This window comes from Taudactylus pleione, unplaced genomic scaffold (assembly GCF_031769625.1).
Source record: "Taudactylus pleione unplaced genomic scaffold, aTauple2 ptg001907l, whole genome shotgun sequence".
NCBI classification, from domain to species: Eukaryota; Metazoa; Chordata; class Amphibia; order Anura; family Myobatrachidae; genus Taudactylus; species Taudactylus pleione.
This window is the reverse complement of record NW_028286304.1, coordinates 97,059-116,171: the sequence shown is the minus strand read 5'-3', so window position 1 is coordinate 116,171 and position 19,113 is coordinate 97,059. Positions and strand designations below refer to the sequence as shown.

The following is a 19,113-nucleotide window of genomic DNA, read 5'->3' as shown; positions in this document are numbered from 1 at the left end:
CTCACATGGTACTCCCCGTACACCAGCTCCTCCCCCTCACATGGCACTCCCCGTACACCAGCTCCTCCCCCTCACATGGCACTTCCCGTACACCAGCTCCTCCCCCTCACATGGCACTCCCCGTACACCAGCTCCTCCCCCTCACATGGCACTCCCCGTACACCAGCTCCTCCTCCCCCTCACATGGCACTCCCCATACACCAGCTCCTCCCCCTCACATGGCACTCCCCATACACCAGCTCCTCCTCCCCCTCACATGGCACTCCCCGTACACCAGCTCCTCCCCCTCACATGGCACTCCCCGTACACCAGCTCCTCCCCCTCACATGGCACTCCCCGTACACCAGCTCCTCCCCCTCACATGGCACTCCCCGTACACCAGCTCCTCCCCCTCACATGGCACTCCCCGTACACCAGCTCCTCCTCCCCCTCACATGGCACTCCCCGTACACCAGCTCCTCCTCCCCCTCACATGGCACTCCCCGTACACCAGCTCCTCCTCCCCCTCACATGGCACTCCCCGTACACCAGCTCCTCCTCCCCCTCACATGGCACTCCCCATACACCAGCTCCTCCCCCTCACATGGCACTCCCCGTACACCAGCTCCTCCTCCCCCTCACATGGCACTCCCCGTACACCAGCTCCTCCTCCCCCTCACATGGCACTCCCCGTACACCAGCTCCTCCTCCCCCTCACATGGCACTCCCCATACACCAGCTCCTCCACCTCACATGGCACTCCCCGTACACCAGCTCCTCCTCCTCCCCCTCACATGGCACTCCCCGTACACCAGCTCCTCCCCCTTCCCCTCACATGGCACTCCCCGTACACCAGCCCCTTCTCCTCCCCCTCACATGGCACTCCCCGTACACCAGCCCCTTCTCCTCCCCCTCACATGGCACTCGCCGTACACCAGCCCCTCCTCCTCCTCACATGGCACTCGCCGTACACCAGCCCCTCCTCCTCCTCACATGGCACTCCCCATACACCAGCTCCTCCCCCTCACATGGCACTCCCCATACACCAGCTCCTCCCCCACACATGGCACTCCCCATACACCAGCTCCTCCCCCTCACATGGCACTCCCCGTACACCAGCTCCTCCCCCTCACATGGCACTCCCCGTACACCAGCTCCTCCTCCTCCTCCTCACATGGCACTCCCCATACACCAGCTCCTCCCCCACACATGGCACTCCCCATACACCAGCTCCTCCCCCTCACATGGCACTCCCCGTACACCAGCTCCTCCCCCTCACATGGCACTCCCCGTACACCAGCTCCTCCTCCTCCTCACATGGCACTCCCCATACACCAGATTACATTGCGTATGTCCCAGTGTGCGGGAGGTCAGTGTGGCTGCTGGCTGGGTTGTAGTTTAAACTTGGCACAATGCCCCGCTTCTCCCTGGCAGCTCTTCCTATGATGTTAATTGTGCTTCATTATTACATTCCTCTGTATGTTTTCTACTTGTACTTTGCGTATACAATGCAGGGGCAGCTGGACAAAATATGCCTGCCTGCGGAAGAAGGTGCCACATTTATCGCAGGTATTGTTCCTGAACGGCAACTTGTAGCCACTGGCTGCTCTCCTGTAATAAATAAAACACGCTGAGGACAGGTCAGCATAGGAAGTATTCTTTATGGTAAGGGCTACCACTAACGCACGCAGGGGACAAGTCAGCATAGAAAGGATTCTCTATGGTAAGGGCTGCCACTAACACATGCAGAGAACAGGACAACATAGGAATGATTCTCTAAGATAAGTGCTGCCACTAACACATGCAGAGGACAGGACAGCATAGGAATGATTCTCTATGATAAGTGCTGCCACTAGCACACGCAGAGGACAGGACAGCATAGAAAGGATTCTCCATGGTAAGGACTGCCACTAACACATTCAGATGACAGTACAGCATAGGAATGATTCTGTATGGTAAGGGCTGCCATTAAAATATGCAGAGGACAGTTCAATATAGAAAGGATGCCACTAACCTAGTGCTGAGGACAGCTCAGCATTGGAAGGATTCTCTATGGTAAGAGCTGCCACTAACACATGCAGAGTACAGGTCAGCATAGGAAATATCCTCTATGGTAAGGGCTGCCACTAACAGGCAGAGAACAGGACAGCATAGAAAGGATTCTCCATGGAAAGGGCTGCCACTAACACATGCAGAGAACAGGACAACATAGGAATGATTCTCTGATAAGAGCTGCCACTAACACACGCAGAGGACAGGACAGCATAGAAAGGATTCTCCATGGTAAGAGCTGCCACTAACACATGCAGAGGACAGAGCAGCATAGGGAGGATTCTCTATGGTAAGGGCTGCCACTAACACATGCAGAGGACAGAGAAGCATAGGAAGGATTCTCTATGGTAAGGGCTGCCACTAACACATGCAGAGGACAGAGAAGCATAGGAAGGATTCTCTATGGTAAGGGCTGCCACTAACACAATGCTGAACGTGCACGATCCTACTTTCGTTTAGTTTGGTCAAAACACCTTGCAACGCTTCTGAGCTATGTCACAGAGACTATTTTCCCTAAGAGCTATACATTGAGATGGTGCTAGCTCCCTTCCAGTACACACAACATGCTGAAAAAACAACTAAATTCCGTTCTCTAAATTGCTTATGAACCGTTTTTGTCTTCTAGGATTCGTCCAAATTGCAGAAGAAGTTGGGAGATGGTCCATCTGATGACAGTGCGAAGGTGGAGTCTGTACCTGTTCGTCCTGGGGAGGAGAAAGTTTCCACATCAAATCCTTCACCTTTGCACTCAGAAGTCATTGAGCACAACAAGGCAGCAACGCCTGGACACACTAGTAACCGAGACCCTGACTTAAAGGACAGGGTACTGGCAAACTGCACAGCCGCCAGCGTTACTGAAAAGCTCGCTCAGCTCATAGCAACATGCCCGCCTTCCAAGTCTTCCAAAATCAGAGCCAAAAAGCCGGCAACTTTAACCCCAGTCAGTATGGTTACCGAGAAGGACTCTTCCTCTCCTGCCGTAGGGCGTTCCAGTTCTCCTTCCGTCACTGCTAGCGGTAGCCCAGATAACGTTGGCAGGATGGGCAGCCAATTGTTACAAAGAAGTAATGTACGGCAAGTCAAGGACAGCATCTTAGAAAAGTTTTGTATTAGTAGAGAGGTACCTAGTACTGAAAAGGAGGTTTTTGAAGACAGGGCCGCGATACCAGGGGAGAAATGCTCTATTACTGAGCGCGATTTTCCTGAGGTCAACGTCCAGGAAAAGCTTTGTCCCGTATATTGCACTTCATTAGACTACCGTATGAGGGGGGCGTCTGATGCATCCACTGCTGTCTCACCGTTCAGTGCAGTTGGTGAGGGGAATCCGCCTTCACCGGCCCCAGCAACTTCTCTCGCATCCTCCTGTAGGAGCTCAGATGTGAATTGCCCCCAGCCCCCCTCAAATTCTTTGCACTTAAACCCTGACACATCACGTGTAGAATGTATTGATGAGCCAAGTGACAAAAGCCAGTTTACATCCGACACTGTACCCACTACCCTGGGCTGCAGAGCCTCTCCGCACTCTATAGACTTCTTACCAAAGGATAAAATATCTAAAGAGGTCAAAAGTGTCTGTAGCGAGAATGTAAGAAGAACTCATTTGCCCTCTGGGCCTTGTGTATCTAACAAAAAGCCCACCCAGCGAGTGGAACCCGGCTGTCACAAGTCAGACCCCTCTATTGTCAGCTTTGCAAGTTTGCTTAGGAAAAAGCAGTTGATAAAGGTTAGCGGTTTCACGGAGAAGCCGTTTCACTCTGGCCAACATGGGAACGCCAACGCACAGGCAAAGCATTTCAAAAAAAGGAAGGGGAAAAAGCCCAGGTGGACAAAAGTATCTCTGAAAACCTCTCAGTCCCCCAAGGAGTCAACAGAGCAAGGAATAATGAAAACAGGAAACAAGCTCCAACAGTATGGACCAGAAAAATGTGTGGGGGGGGATACATTTCTCGGCTATGTTCCTAAATCTGCATTGTCCAAACCAAGCACTTCCAATGATGAACCTATCAAGGAAACTCGCAATCCAGCTCCAAAGCTGTATAGTGCCCATAGGAACTACAAACTGGTTTTTCCTTCTAGAGATTTCTTAGGCACCCATAAACCTAAAAGAGGAAAGCCAAAAGGCAAGGACATGCCACATTTGGAAGGCACTCCCAAGAGAGCTTTAAAAATTCCAGCTTTTAAGGTAGTCTCACAGTCAAAAGAAGAGCAAGGGCCTCCTGTTCTTCAACCAGAGATCGAGATGCCATCTCTAAAGACAAGTCTGGCAAGACCGCTATTTCCCCGGAAAAGAGGGAGGCCGAGGAGGGATTCCGTCTCCCAAATGCGTTCTCCTCCCGTACTCTCTGTTGCACCTTTCCTGGTTACTGGTGGTCAAAGGCAAACCGATTGCGTAAGCGAGAAGCACCAAAATGAAGATCTCTTCAACAGCAAGTTCCAGACAGGAGATGAAGCCTACAAAATGGGCGACCACTGTGCCGAGCCAGACAGGAAATCTCGTAAGAGAAATAATGGGCAAATTGTGAAAACTATTATTCGAAAGATAAATAAGATGAAAACAATCAAAAGAAGGAAGCTGCTAAGTCAGATTCTTTCCAGTGCAGCCGAACAAAACTGCAAAGGACAAGTCCAAACAAAAGCCCAAGGTACGGTCTCCACACTAGCTGCCACGTTCAGTACTAGGTTAGGGCAGCAGATAAATGTCAGCAAGAAGGGAACCATCTACATTGGAAAGAGGAGAGGTAGGAAGCCAAAGGCAGTGACTGAATGTGATGTAACCAAGAGCCCTGTTAGTAACCCATTAGAAAATTCAGGTCAACAGGAGTCTACCACGACATTGGGTCAGATCGTGTCACCGATCACATCTCCAGCCAGCTCTAATTCCGAGGTTCTTCCCTCCCCAATTCGTTCGCTCTCGTCTGGGGTTAGTGGTGCCCAGAGTCCAATGAGCAGTGATGCCAGCTTTGTAGAGCCAAACCCTGTGCCATATATACACATGCACCCCAGGCATGGCACCTTTCTGCAGACACTCGCCATGAGGAAGGCTTCCAAGGACTCCAGACAGTTGTCCCCCCCGGCGCTATTGCCAAACTCTCCTCCTCACTTAAATGAAATGACCTCCTTGAAGGAAGCCACCTCTTCGCCCATAAGCGAGTCTCACAGCGACGAGACCGTCCCCAGTGACAGCGGCATCGGAACGGATAACAACAGCACGTCGGACCGGGCTGAGAAGTTCTGCGCTCAGAAGAAGAGGAGACACTCCTCCTTCGAGCACATCTCCCTCGTGACTCCGGAAACCTCCGCTGTCCTGAGCACCCTCAAGGAGAAGCACAAGTGTAAGCACAGGGGCTACGACTTCCTCAGCTATGACAAAATCAAACGGCAGAAGAGGAAACGTAAAAAGAAGTACCCGCCGCTGCGTAGTCGCCAGGATCCCGATTTCCTGGCAGAGCTAGAGGAGATCATGACTCGCCTCAGCGAGATCCACATAACTCACCGGAGTCGTCATTTCATCCCCAGGGATCTGCTCCCCACCATATTCCGTCTCCATTTCAACAGCTTTTACAGTCACCCAACCTTCCCATTGGATCCTTTGCACTACATCCGGAAACCGGATATGAAAAAGAAGAGGGGGCGGCCACCGAAAATGCGGGACGCGATTTCAGAGATGCCGTTTATGCGCGGCCTTGAGTTTCCCCTCTCCAGCACTGGTTTTTACCCGTCATACAGCATGCCTTACTCTCCCTCTCCTCTCACTGCCACTCCCATTGGCTTAAGTTATTATGGACGGTACCCGCCAACGCTCTATCCCCCTCCCCCTTCTCCTTCATTCACCACCCCGCTGCACCCCCCTTCATACATGCACACAGGCCATTTATTACTCAACCCCGGCAAGTATCATAAGAAAAAGCATAAGCTGCTCCGACAGGAGGCCTTCCTATCCGCCAGCCGGACCCCACTCCTGCCTGTGGGCACTTACCCCAGCGTCCCACCAGATATGGCCTATGGTTGGATGGTTGAGCACAAGCACAGGCATCGCCACAAACACAGAGAGCACCGATCCGACCAGCAGCAGCTCTCCATGGACTCTCTGGGTGGGGTCGGCTCTTCAAGAGCGGTTTTGGAATCTTTAAAGCGTTACAGGTTTGGGAAAGACAATAGTAACGACCGGTACAAACATAAAGACAAACACAGGTGTCACATAACTTGTAGTCACCTGACGCCCTCCAAGGGATTATTAGCCAGAGATGAGCAGTGGGCCCGGAGAGAGGCCGCCGAGAAGGCTTTGGGACTTCAGACTCCGTTGCAGATAGACTGTTGTAACAGTTCCCCGGGCCTCTCGTTAGGTGGGTTCGCTGCCAGCTCTGAGGCAGCAGGCAGTGATGAACACACCAATCTCTTCACAAGTGCAATAGGTAATTGCTATGGCAGCATATCCACGACCGCTGGGCGCAAAACGCTAAGCGACAGCCCATCCTTTTTTACAGACCACAGATCGGTGAGGAAGGAGACACTGCCAGCTCCAACAGGTAGGAACGCACAAGCGCTTACATACTGATCATGCCGCTATAGTAGTTACAGGAGCTTATCGCCATACTTTGTGTTCCTGTGGTCTCCCCATTTGTAATGGCATTCGCCATGGTGAAGCCCAATAATAAAAGGTTTCCTACGCTGCTGGAATTTATTCTACATTACCGGCAAATTGAGACCTATTTCTCTCTCGTGAGCGGTGTATAATCTACAGTTTATTAGGGCGTATTCCTCATGGAGGAAATCCGGTGGGAGAGAAGGGGCTGCCTGCTGGAAGATGCCTGGGCTTGTTACCACATGGCCATAACCTCTTGCATAGGAAGTGAAGGTCACTAGTGATTGGTCCTCAGGGAATGGACCTGCTGAGGGAACCTCAGAGACTCTTCATGCTGCTGTAACAGAAGACTTTAGTGGATAGGCCGCAGTGTCAGTGATATGGGGAGCACTCGACCAGGGTTTGTACCCATCGAGGCGCCTGACATGGCATTGCTGTATCCCTAGATAGCATTACCCAAGTCAGAGCTTTCATGCTCATGCAAGTTCCATGGACGTAGGACAGCTTTCCCCTGGTCATACTTCTTCTCTAGGCAGTCCATGCTGCTTCAGAAGGATGGACAGTGCATAGGAGGCGGTATATTACCATGTGCCACCTCATTGCTCCCACCTGATCCTGCAGCTGCTAGATCCTTTACCCCATCTGTGGTCAGCATCCGTCTCTGCGTTACAATGAGATGACTGTAGTGCGGGTCTCACGCCTGCCCCGCTCACATATGCTCCATGTTATTGTGCTGCTGGCTGTTTTCTAATGGCCTCTTTCATTCTGCTTAATATTGTACCTGACTTGATAAACGTTCTACCTGGTATAGCAGCAGGGATAATAGTGGAAGTACAGATACATAATGCATTTGGTGACCCTGGCAGGAAGAGCTCTGCCTTTGCAGATGACGGCGGCTTAGATGTGATAGAGGTAGCTCTGACATTGCAGGAAGAACGCCAGGCGACTTATTAATAGCATCTTCTAAAGTTATTCTTTACGCAGTACCATTGAGTAGTGACCTTCAGGCTGGAGTTACAGTATTTCCATGTATTGTAGAGGAGGGGTCCTGAGGGAGTAATGCAGTGTCTCTCATTCATAAGTACCTTCCCTGTGATAGGGATCACTGCGATGTGGGTGCTTAGGATACGGGATTAGGTTATAAGGATTACTGCGATGTGGGAGCACAGGATACGGGATTAGGTGATAGGGATCACTGTGATGTGGGAGCACAGGATACGGGATTAGGTGATAGGGGGTCACTGCGATGTGGGAGCACAGGAGACGGGATTAGGTGATGGGGAGCACAGGATACGGGATAAATTGATAGGGATCACTGCAATGTGGGTGCTTACTATACGGGATTAGGTTATAAGGATTACTGCGATGTGGGAGCACAGGATACGGGATTAGGTGCTAGGGTATCACTGCGATGTGGGAGCACAGGATACGGGATTAGGTGATAGGGATCACTGCGATGTGGGAGCACAGGATACGGGATTAGGTGATAGGGATCACTACGATGTGGAAGCTCAGGACACGGGATTAGGTGGTAGGGATCACTGCGATGTGGGAGCACAGGATACAGGATTAGGTTATAAGGATCACTGCGATGTGGGAGCACAGGATATGGGATTAGGTGATAGGGAGCACAGGATACGGGATTCGGGGGTAGGTATCACTGTGATGTGGGAGCACAGGATATGGGATTAGGGGGTAGGGATCACTGCGATGTGGGAGCACAGGATACAGTATTAAGTGATAGGGAGCACAGGATATGGGATTAGGTGATAGGGGTCACTGTGATGTGGGAGCACAGGATATGGGATTAGGTGATAGGGGTCACTGCGATGTGGGAGCACAGGATACGGGATTAGGTGATGGGTATCACTGTGATGTGGGAGCACAGGATATGGGATTAGGTGATAGGGGTCACTGCGATGTGGGAGCACAGGATACGGGATTAGGTGATAGGGGGTCACTGCGATGTGGGTGCTTAGGATACGGGATTAGGTTATAAGGATTACTGCGATGTGGGAGCACAGGATACGGGATTAGGTGATAGGGATCACTGTGATGTGGGAGCACAGGATACGGGATTAGGTGATAGGGGGTCACTGCGATGTGGGAGCACAGGAGACGGGATTAGGTGATGGGGAGCACAGGATACGGGATAAATTGATAGGGATCACTGCAATGTGGGTGCTTACTATACGGGATTAGGTTATAAGGATTACTGCGATGTGGGAGCACAGGATACGGGATTAGGTGCTAGGGTATCACTGCGATGTGGGAGCACAGGATACGGGATTAGGTGATAGGGATCACTGCGATGTGGGAGCACAGGATACGGGATTAGGTGATAGGGATCACTACGATGTGGAAGCTCAGGACACGGGATTAGGTGGTAGGGATCACTGCGATGTGGGAGCACAGGATACAGGATTAGGTTATAAGGATCACTGCGATGTGGGAGCACAGGATATGGGATTAGGTGATAGGGAGCACAGGATACGGGATTCGGGGGTAGGTATCACTGTGATGTGGGAGCACAGGATATGGGATTAGGGGGTAGGGATCACTGCGATGTGGGAGCACAGGATACAGTATTAAGTGATAGGGAGCACAGGATATGGGATTAGGTGATAGGGGTCACTGTGATGTGGGAGCACAGGATATGGGATTAGGTGATAGGGGTCACTGCGATGTGGGAGCACAGGATACGGGATTAGGTGATGGGTATCACTGTGATGTGGGAGCACAGGATATGGGATTAGGTGATAGGGGTCACTGCGATGTGGGAGCACAGGATACGGGATTAGGTGATGGGGATCACTGTGATGTGGGAGCACAGGATACGGGATTAGGTGATGGGGATCACTGTGATGTGGGAGCACAGGATACGGGATTAGGTGATAGGGATCACTGCGATGTGGGAGCACAGGATACCGGGATTAGGTGATGGGGAGCGCACGATATGGGATTAGGTGATCGAGATCACTGCGATGTGGGAGCACAGGATACGGGATTAGGTAATGGGGATCACTGTGATGTGGGAGCACAGGATACGGGATTAGGTGATAGGGATCACTGTGATGTGGGACCACAGGATATGGGATTAGGTGATAGGGATCACTGCGATGTGGGACCACAGGATACGGGATTAGGTGATGGGGATCACTGTGATGTGGGAGCACAGGATACGGGATTAGGTGATGGGGATCACTGCGGGGGATCACTGTGATGTGGGACCAGAGGATACGGGATTAGGTGATAGGGATCACTGCGATGTGGGAGCACAGGATACGGGATTAGGTGATAGGGATCACTGTGATGTGGGAGCACAGGATACAGGATTAGGTGATAGGGATCACTGTGATGTGGGAGCACAGGATATGGGATTAGGTGATAGGGAGCACAGGATACGGGTTTAGTTTATAAGGATTACTGCGATGTGGAAGCACAGGATACAGGATTAGGTGATAGGGATCACTGCGATGTGGGAGCACAGGATATGGGATTAGGTGGTAGGGATCACTGTGATGTGGGAGCACAGGATACGGGATTAGGTGGTAGGGATCACTGCGATGTGGGAGCACAGGATACAGGATTAGGTGGTAGGGATCACTGCGATGTGGGAGCACAGGATACGGGATTAAGTGGTAGGGATCACTGTGATGTGGGAGCACAGGATACGGGATTAGGTAATAGGGATCACTGTGATGTGGGAGCACAGGATGTGGGATTAGGTGGTAGGGATCACTGCGATGTGGGAGCACAGGATATGGGATTAGGTGGTAGGGATCACTGTGATGTGGGAGCTCAGCACCCAGGGTTAGGTGATAGGGATTAGGATCTGGGATAGATAGATCAGTGGTCAGATATCCTTTGGATAGTAGTAATTTTGGTCCTGGGGATGGTTACTTATTGACAAGGACATAGTTGGGTGATGGGATTGGGTGGGGACTGACTGTGTACGATTTGTCCTGCAGGGACTTTCCATATCTGGATGAATCACTGTGAGTACTGCTGCTGTGATTAGTGTAAACCAGTAGGCAGGAATAAAATGACTGTATTACCAGCAGGACTCTGTGTCTGCGGATAAATGACTGAATTGCCACGTATGTGACTGGCAGCAGCCTCTGAGGTATTATACCTCTGTATTATAGGCTGTATTATACCTCTGTATAATAGGCTGTATTATACCTCTGTATTATAGGCTGTATTATAGGCTGTATAATGCATTGTACATACCTTATGTGTCCTATATACAAATTCATCTGAAAACTAAGAGAAAAACATTAATATCAAAAAATATTTAATTCAGCTTGGTCATTATATAATATGTCTAATAGAAAGCATAGTCCTATAGACCACACACGGCCGGCTTTATCAGACGCTAATTACTGTCCTTTCTCCATGTATTATATTTACTGTATGCTATTTACTACTCACCAAAATGTTTCTGCAATATTCTTCACCGTGCAGGGAATAGTACTCATATGGCGCCCCCCAGTGTCCACAGCACCGTACAAAGAATAGTACTCATATGGCGCCCCCCAGTGTTTTCAGCACCGTACACAGAATAGTACTCATATGGCGCCCCCCAGTGTTTTCAGCACCGTACAGGGAATAGTACTCATATGGCGCCCCTCAGTGTCCTCAGCACCGTACACAGAATAGTACTCATATGGCGCCCCCCAGTATCCTCAGCACTGTACACAGAATAGTACTCATATGGCGCCCCCCAGTGTCCTCAGCACCATACAGCAAATAGTACTCATATGGCACCCCCCAGTATCCTCAGCACCGTACAGGGAATAATACTCATATGGCGCCCCCCAGTGTCATTGGCACCATACAGGGAATAGTACTCATATGGCGCCCCCCAATGTCCTCAGCACCGTACAGGGAATAGTACTCATATGGCGCCCCCCAATGTCCTCAGCACCGTACAGGGAATAGTACTCATATGGCGCCCCCCAGTGTCCTCAGCACCGTACCGGGAATAGTACTCATATGGCGCCCACCAGTGTCAGTAGCACCGTACAAGGAATAGTACTCATATGGCGCCCCCCAGTGTCAGTAGCACCGTACAGGGAATAGTACTCATATGGCGCCCCCCAGTGTCAGTAGTACCGTACACAGAATAGTACTCATATGGCGCCCCCCAGTATCCTCAGCACCGTACACAGAATAGTACTCATATGGTGCCCCCCTAGTGTCAGTAGCACCATACAGGGAATAGTACTCATATGGCGCCCCCCAGTATCCTCAGCACCGTACACAGAATAGTACTCATATGGCGCCCCCCAGTGTCAGTAGCACCATACAGGGAATAGTACTCATATGGCGCCCCCCATTGTCCTTAGCACCGTAACAGAGAATAGTACTCATATGGCGCCCCGCAGTGTCAGTAGAACCGTACAGAGAATAGTACTCATATGGCACCCCCAGTGTCAGTAGCACCGTACAGGGAATAGTACTCATATGGCGCCCCCCAGTGTCAGTAGCATCGTACAGAGAATAGTACTCATGGCGCCCCCCAGTGTCAGAACCACCGTACACAGAATAGTACTCATATGGCGCCCCCCAGTGTCAGTACCACCGTACACAGAATAGTACTCATATGGCGCCCCCCAGTGTCAGTAGCACCGTACAGAGAATAGTACTCATATGGCACCCCCCAGTGTCAGTAGCATCGTACAGAGAATAGTACTCATATGGCACCCCCCAGTGTCAGTAGAACCGTACAGAGAATAGTACTCATATGGCGCCCCCCAGTGTCAGTAGTACCGTACACAGAATAGTACTCATATGGCGCCCCCCAGTATCCTCAGCACCGTACACAGAATAGTACTCATATGGCGCCCCCCAGTGTCAGTAGCACCGTACAGGGAATAGTACTCATATGGCGCCCCCCAGTGTCAGTAGCACCGTACAGGGAATAGTACTCATATGGCGCCCCCCAGTGTCAGTAGCACCGTACAGAGAGAGGTATGCTATGTCGCCCCCTAGTGTCAGTAGCACCGTACAGGGAATAGTACTCATATGGCGCCCCCCAGTGTCAGTAGAACCATACAGAGAATAGTACTCATATGGCGCCCCCCAGTGTCGGTAGCACCGTACAGGGAATAGTACTCATATGGCGCCCCCCAGTGTCAGTAGCACCGTACAGGGAATAGTACTCATATGGCGCCCCCCAGTGTCAGTAGCACCGTACAGGGAATAGTACTCATATGGCGCCCCCCAGTGTCCTCAGCACCGTACAGAGAATAGTACTCATATGGCGCCCCCCAGTGTCCTCAGCACCGTACAGGGAATAGTTCTCATATGGCGCCCCCCAGTGTCAGTAGTACCGTACAGGGAATAGTACTCATATGGCGCCCCCCAGTGTCAGTAGCACCGTACAGGGAATAGTACTCATATGGCGCCCCCCAGTGTCAGTAGCACCGTACAGAGAGAGGTATGCTATGTCGCCCCCTAGTGTCAGTAGCACCGTACAGGGAATAGTACTCATATGGCGCCCCCCAGTGTCAGTAGAACCATACAGAGAATAGTACTCATATGGCGCCCCCCAGTGTCAGTAGCACCGTACAGGGAATAGTACTCATATGGCGCCCCCCAGTGTCAGTAGCACCGTACAGGGAATAGTACTCATATGGCGCCCCCCAGTGTCAGTAGCACCGTACAGGGAATAGTACTCATATGGCGCCCCCCAGTGTCCTCAGCACCGTACAGAGAATAGTACTCATATGGCGCCCCCCAGTGTCCTCAGCACCCTTCAGGGAATAGTTCTCATATGGCGCCCCCCAGTGTCAGTAGTACCGTACACAGAATAGTACTCATATGGCGCCCCCCAGTATCCTCAGCACCGTACACAGAATAGTACTCATATGGCGCCCCCCAGTGTCAGTAGCACCATACAGGGAATAGTACTCATATGGCGCCCCCCAGTGTCAGTGGCACCATACAGAGAATAGTACTCATATGGCGCCCCCCAGTGTCAGTAGCACCGTACAGAGAATAGTACTCATATGGCGCCCCCAGTGTCAGTAGCACCGTTTAGGGAATAGTACTCATATGGCGCCCCCCCCAGTGTCAGTAGCATCGTACAGAGAATAGTACTCATATGGCGCCCCCCCAGTGTCAGTAGAACCGTACAGAGAATAGTACTCATATGGCGCCCCCCAGTGTCAGTAGAACCGTACAGAGAATAGTACTCATATGGCGCCCCCCAGTGTCAGTAGCACCGTACAGGGAATAGTACTCATATGGCGCCCCCCAGTGTCCTCAGCACCGTACAGAGAATAGTACTCATATGGCGCCCCCCAGTGTCAGTAGCACCGTACAGGGAATAGTACTCATATGGCGCCCCCCAGTGTCAGTAGCACCGTACAGGGAATAGTACTCATATGGCGCCCCCCAGTGTCAGTAGCACCGTACAGGGAATAGTACTCATATGGCGCCCCCCAGTGTCAGTAGCACCGTACAGGGAATAGTACTCATATGGCGCCCCCCAGTGTCGGTAGCACCGTACACGGAATAGTACTCATATGGCGCCCCCCAGTATCCTCAGCACCGTACACAGAATAGTACTCATATGGCGCCCCCCAGTATCCTCAGCACCGTACACAGAATAGTACTCATATGGCGCCCCCCAGTGTCAGTAGCACCATACAGGGAATAGTACTCATATGGCGCCCCCCATTGTCCTCAGCACCGTACAGGGAATAGTACTCATATGGCGCCCCCCAGTGTCAGTAGCACCGTACAGGGAATACTACTCATATGGCGCTCCCCAGTGTCAGTAGCACCGTACAGAGAGAGGTATGCTATGGCTAGTAATATAGGTGTAATAATGGGGCTAGTAGTTTTCTCCATACGCTGCCGCTATATTAATCTATGTAACGTTTCAGCGTCACAAGAGCGAGGCCTCCGGACCCCAGAGACAGTGACCTGTAGCCCACCCAGGAGGAGGACGCTATCGGAGAGCACTTCGTGTTCCGGTGAGTGACCTCCATGTGCTGAGTGCACATAGGCATTAAGAACTACTAATCCCAGCTTACCTTAATGATGATAATGGCTGAGTATTGCCATCACTGTGACTTCTGCTCATCTTTAATCTTTTGTGAACCAGGTGACCAGTAAAAACATGGCGACCATGTGGGGTGTCTCATACCGCATGCTATACTTCACCATAAGTACGGCAGTAATTCCGACTGTCATAAAATCCATTCTCCCTTACGGTATAACAATAATAAATAGGGAATAAAGTGGGGAGCTGTGATTGGCCGTACCGCTGTCTTCCTCAGTGTCCGGAGCCGCAGTGTAACAATCCTGAGAATGGCGGCTTTGTGCGGGGTAATAGTGTGTACGGCACATCCACGAGCCTTTGTGCGGGGTAATAGTGTGTACGGCACATCCACGAGCGGATACATCAGGCTGCAGTACCGGGTGCTGCCAGTGGGGGTGTAACTATAACTGTAATAACATTAATCACCTGCGTCTTTATCGTGTTGGAAGCACACGGACGTATGTTGGTGAGGTTATGGGGTGCCGTATGGTGGGGAGATCCCCCATTAGCTCCCTGGAGCTATAACCAATGGCCGCTGATTCCCTGTGGGATGTTGGTGCCGCTCACACGTGACTCTTATATACGCCTTCTGATTTATATTATATGATTTCTGGGTTAGCGCTATTGCAGATTGTACGGCAATGAATAGCGCTATTTTGTCCTCCTTTCAGTGATGGGCGTTGCTCTGCGCGGTGCACGGAACGCCTCTGCTGCGGATGAGCCCGTGGACTGCTTGCTCCAGCGTTCGGCGTATGGGGAGAAGCAGAGCCCTTTGGACAAGACCATGGACTCTTTCTTCTCCAGCCCTGCTGCTATTCCCGCCTCGCCCAGCCCGGCTAGAGCATACGGCCGCGAGAAAGGTCAGAGCAAGCCAGAGTCTCTTCTCGTCACCACGTCGGCAGCGCAACAGCCCTGTAATGATGTCATGGCGGGGTCCTCCAGCCGGCTGCCCAGTAACTGCCCTAATCTGTGCCTGAAGAGGAGCATGGTGGAGGCCATGCACAAACAGGCCCGGCGGATGTACAACTACGACACAATCCTGGCGTCTAAGAGGAACCTGGACCATGTCAATAAGATCCTGAAGGCCAAGAAATTGCAGAGACAGTCGCGTACAGGAAACAACATTGTGAAGAGGCGGCCAGGGAGACCCAGGAAGTACCCCCTCCCCATAGAGCTGGTCACCCGCCTGATGAGCAGCCCAAGAGCTGACACGGTCACCGACGTCATTGAGGCTGTAGTGCAAGGCGTCAGCCTGGGGCCGGAGCACCGGAAAGGCTGGAAAAGGAAGCGCCTGGTCATAGGGACACCAGGAAAGATCCATCCGAAATCTATGATGGATGAGGAGCAGGAGAGCAGCACAAGGTACCCCTATAGCCCTTACATAGTCCTATAGGTGCCTGCTCAGAGCATGGCGTCTGCGTTACTAACCCTCCTCCTCCTTTATTCTACAGTGTGGCCCAATTCGCCTTCCTAGACGTTTGCACTGGCCAGGAGGTGGGCCGGATCCGTGACGACTGCAGCGCTATTAGGTCACGTCACCTCATACCGCTGGGGCAGCGAGAGAAGAAGATGACTCGCCCTCCCAAAAAGAAGTTCCAAAAAGCTGGTCTCTTCTCCGACGTGTACAAGTCTTCTGAGTGAGTCCTAGTACGGCTCATTATAACTCATAGGTTACAGCCATTAATTATATATATATATATATATATATATATATATATATATATATATACACTACAGAATCATATTACTTCTTACCAAGAGGATTTAAAGTAGTTTGTCTGTAGTGTCCATACGTCACTCTCACCTGTCTCCTTCTATTACAGCCCCAAAACTCGGCTCATGCAACTAAAGAAGGAAAAGTTGGAGTATGTTCCCCGGGAGCATGAATATGGCCTCCTGCCTGCACCCATCCATATTGGTGAGTTACACTACACACATGTAATGTATCTGGTATAGAGAGTGTCACTGCCCCTGTCACATGCAGCCCTGTCCTCACTAACACATCACTCATCTCCTGATATACTCTGTGCTGCTGGGGACCCTGCTCCTTCCACTATATAACTCTCAGTCTGTGACTTCCTGCTGCCCCCATTCCCCTCCTCACATCATGTCACTGCCCCTGTCACATGCAACCCTGTCCTCACTAACACATCACTCATCTCCTGATATACTCTGTGCTGCTGGGGACCCTGCTCCTCCCACTATATAACTCTCAGTCTGTGACTTCCTGCTGCCCCCATTCCCCTCCTCACATCATGTCACTGCCCCTGTCACATGCAGCCCTGTCCTCACTAACACATCACTCATCTCCTGATATACTCTGTGCTGCTGGGGACCCTGCTCCTCCCACTATATAACTCTCAGTCTGTGACTTCCTGCTGCCCCCATTCCCCTCCTCACATCATGTCACTGCCCCTGTCACATGCAGCCCTGTCCTCACTAACACATCACTCATCTCCTGATATACTCTGTGCTGCTGGGGACCCTGCTCCTCCCACTATATAACTCTCAGTCTGTGACTTCCTGCTGCCCCCATGCCCCTCCTCACATCATGTCACTGCCCCTGTCACATGCAGCCCTGTCCTCACTAACACATCACTCATCTCCTGATATACTCTGTGCTGCTGGGGACCCTGCTCCTCCCACTATATAACTCTCAGTCTGTGGCTTCCTGCTGCCTCCATTCCCCTCCTCACATCATGTCACTGCCCCTGTCACATGCAGCCCTGTCCTCACTAACACATCACTCATCTCCTGATATACTCTGTGCTGCTGGGGACCCTGCTCCTTCCACTATATAACTCTCAGTCTGTGACTTCCTGCTGCCTCCATTCCCCTCCTCACATCATGTCACTGCCCCTGTCACATGCAGCCCTGTCCTCACTAACACATCTCTCATCTCCTGATATTCTCTGTGCTGCTGGGGACCCTGCTCCTCCCACTATATAACTCTCAGTCTGTGGCTTCCTGCTGCTCCATTCCCCTCCTCACATCATGTCACTGCCCCTGTCACATGCAGCCCTGTCCTCACTAACACATCACTCATCTCCTGATATACTCTGTGCTGCTGGGGACCCTGCTCCTCCCACTATATAACTCTCAGTCTGTGACTTCCTGCTGCCCCCATTCCCCTCCTCACATCATGTCACTGCCCCTGTCACATGCAGCCCTGTCCTCACTAACACATCACTCATCTCCTGATATACTCTGTGCTGCTGGGGACCCTGCTCCTCCCACTATATAACTCTCAGTCTGTGGCTTCCTGCTGCCTCCATTTCCTTCCCAATCCCCTTAAACCCAATATTATCCTGAGCCAGCCTAGGTAGTGTGATCCAGGATTACTGAGTGTATAGAGGAGAGATATCACCAGGTGACAGTGACTGATGTACAGGACTCTTATAGAGACACAATAGGTGACTGTATTATACTATTACCTGATAGTGATGTATATAGCCTAGGTAGTGTGATCCAGGATTACTGAGTGTATAGAGGAGAGATATCACCAGGTGACAGTGACTGATGTACAGGACTCTTATAGAGACACAATAGGTGACTGTATTATACTATTACCTGATAGTGATGTATATAGCCTAGGTAGTGTGAGCCAGGATTACTGAGTGTATAGAGGAGAGATATCACCAGGTGACAGTGACTGATGTACAGGACTCTTATAGAGACACAATAGGTGACTGTATTATACTATTACCTGATAGTGATGTATATAGCCTAGGTAGTGTGATCCAGGATTACTGAGTGTATAGAGGAGAGATATCACCAGGTGACAGTGACTGATGTACAGGACTCTTATAGAGACACAATAGGTGACTGTATTATACTATTACCTGATAGTGATGTATATAGCCTAGGTAGTGTGAGCCAGGATTACTGAGTGTATAGAGGAGAGATATCACCAGGTGACAGTGACTGATGTACAGGACTCTTATAGAGACACAATAGGTGACTGTATTATACTATTACCTGATAGTGATGTATATAGCCTAGGTAGTGTGAGCCAGGATTACTGAGTGTATAGAGGAGAGATATCACCAGGTGACAGTGACTGATGTACAGGGCTCTTATAGAGACACAATAGGTGACTGTATTATACTATTACCTGATAGTGATGTATATAGCCTAGGTAGTGTGAGCCAGGATTACTGAGTGTATAGGGGGAGATATCACCAGGTGACAGTGACTGATGTACAGGACTCTTATAGAGACACAATAGGTGACTGTATTATACTATTACCTGATAGTGATGTATATAGCCTAGGTAGTGTGAGCCAGGATTACTGAGTGTATAGAGAGAGATATCACCAGGTGACAGTGACTGATGTACAGGGCTCTTATAGAGACACAATAGGTGACTGTATTATACTATTACCTGATAGTGATGTATATAGCCTAGGTAGTGTGAGCCAGGATTACTGAGTGTATAGAGGGA

General features: G+C 50.9%; 1 protein-coding gene across 3 annotated transcripts in view; it reads left to right on the top strand.

The window, feature by feature from the left end:
* ASH1L (ASH1 like histone lysine methyltransferase) overlaps positions 1-19,113 on the top strand; it is a 168,510-nt gene that overhangs the window by 85,398 nt on the left and 63,999 nt on the right. For all 3 annotated transcript variants that reach the window (XM_088465205.1, XM_088465203.1, XM_088465204.1), the window contains exons 3-7: positions 2,657-6,557; positions 14,512-14,601; positions 15,341-16,031; positions 16,121-16,306; positions 16,493-16,587. In XM_088465205.1, the coding sequence (XP_088321331.1) occupies positions 2,657-6,557; positions 14,512-14,601; positions 15,341-16,031; positions 16,121-16,306; positions 16,493-16,587 (4,963 nt within the window). The remainder of the gene's footprint in view (positions 1-2,656; positions 6,558-14,511; positions 14,602-15,340; positions 16,032-16,120; positions 16,307-16,492; positions 16,588-19,113) is intronic.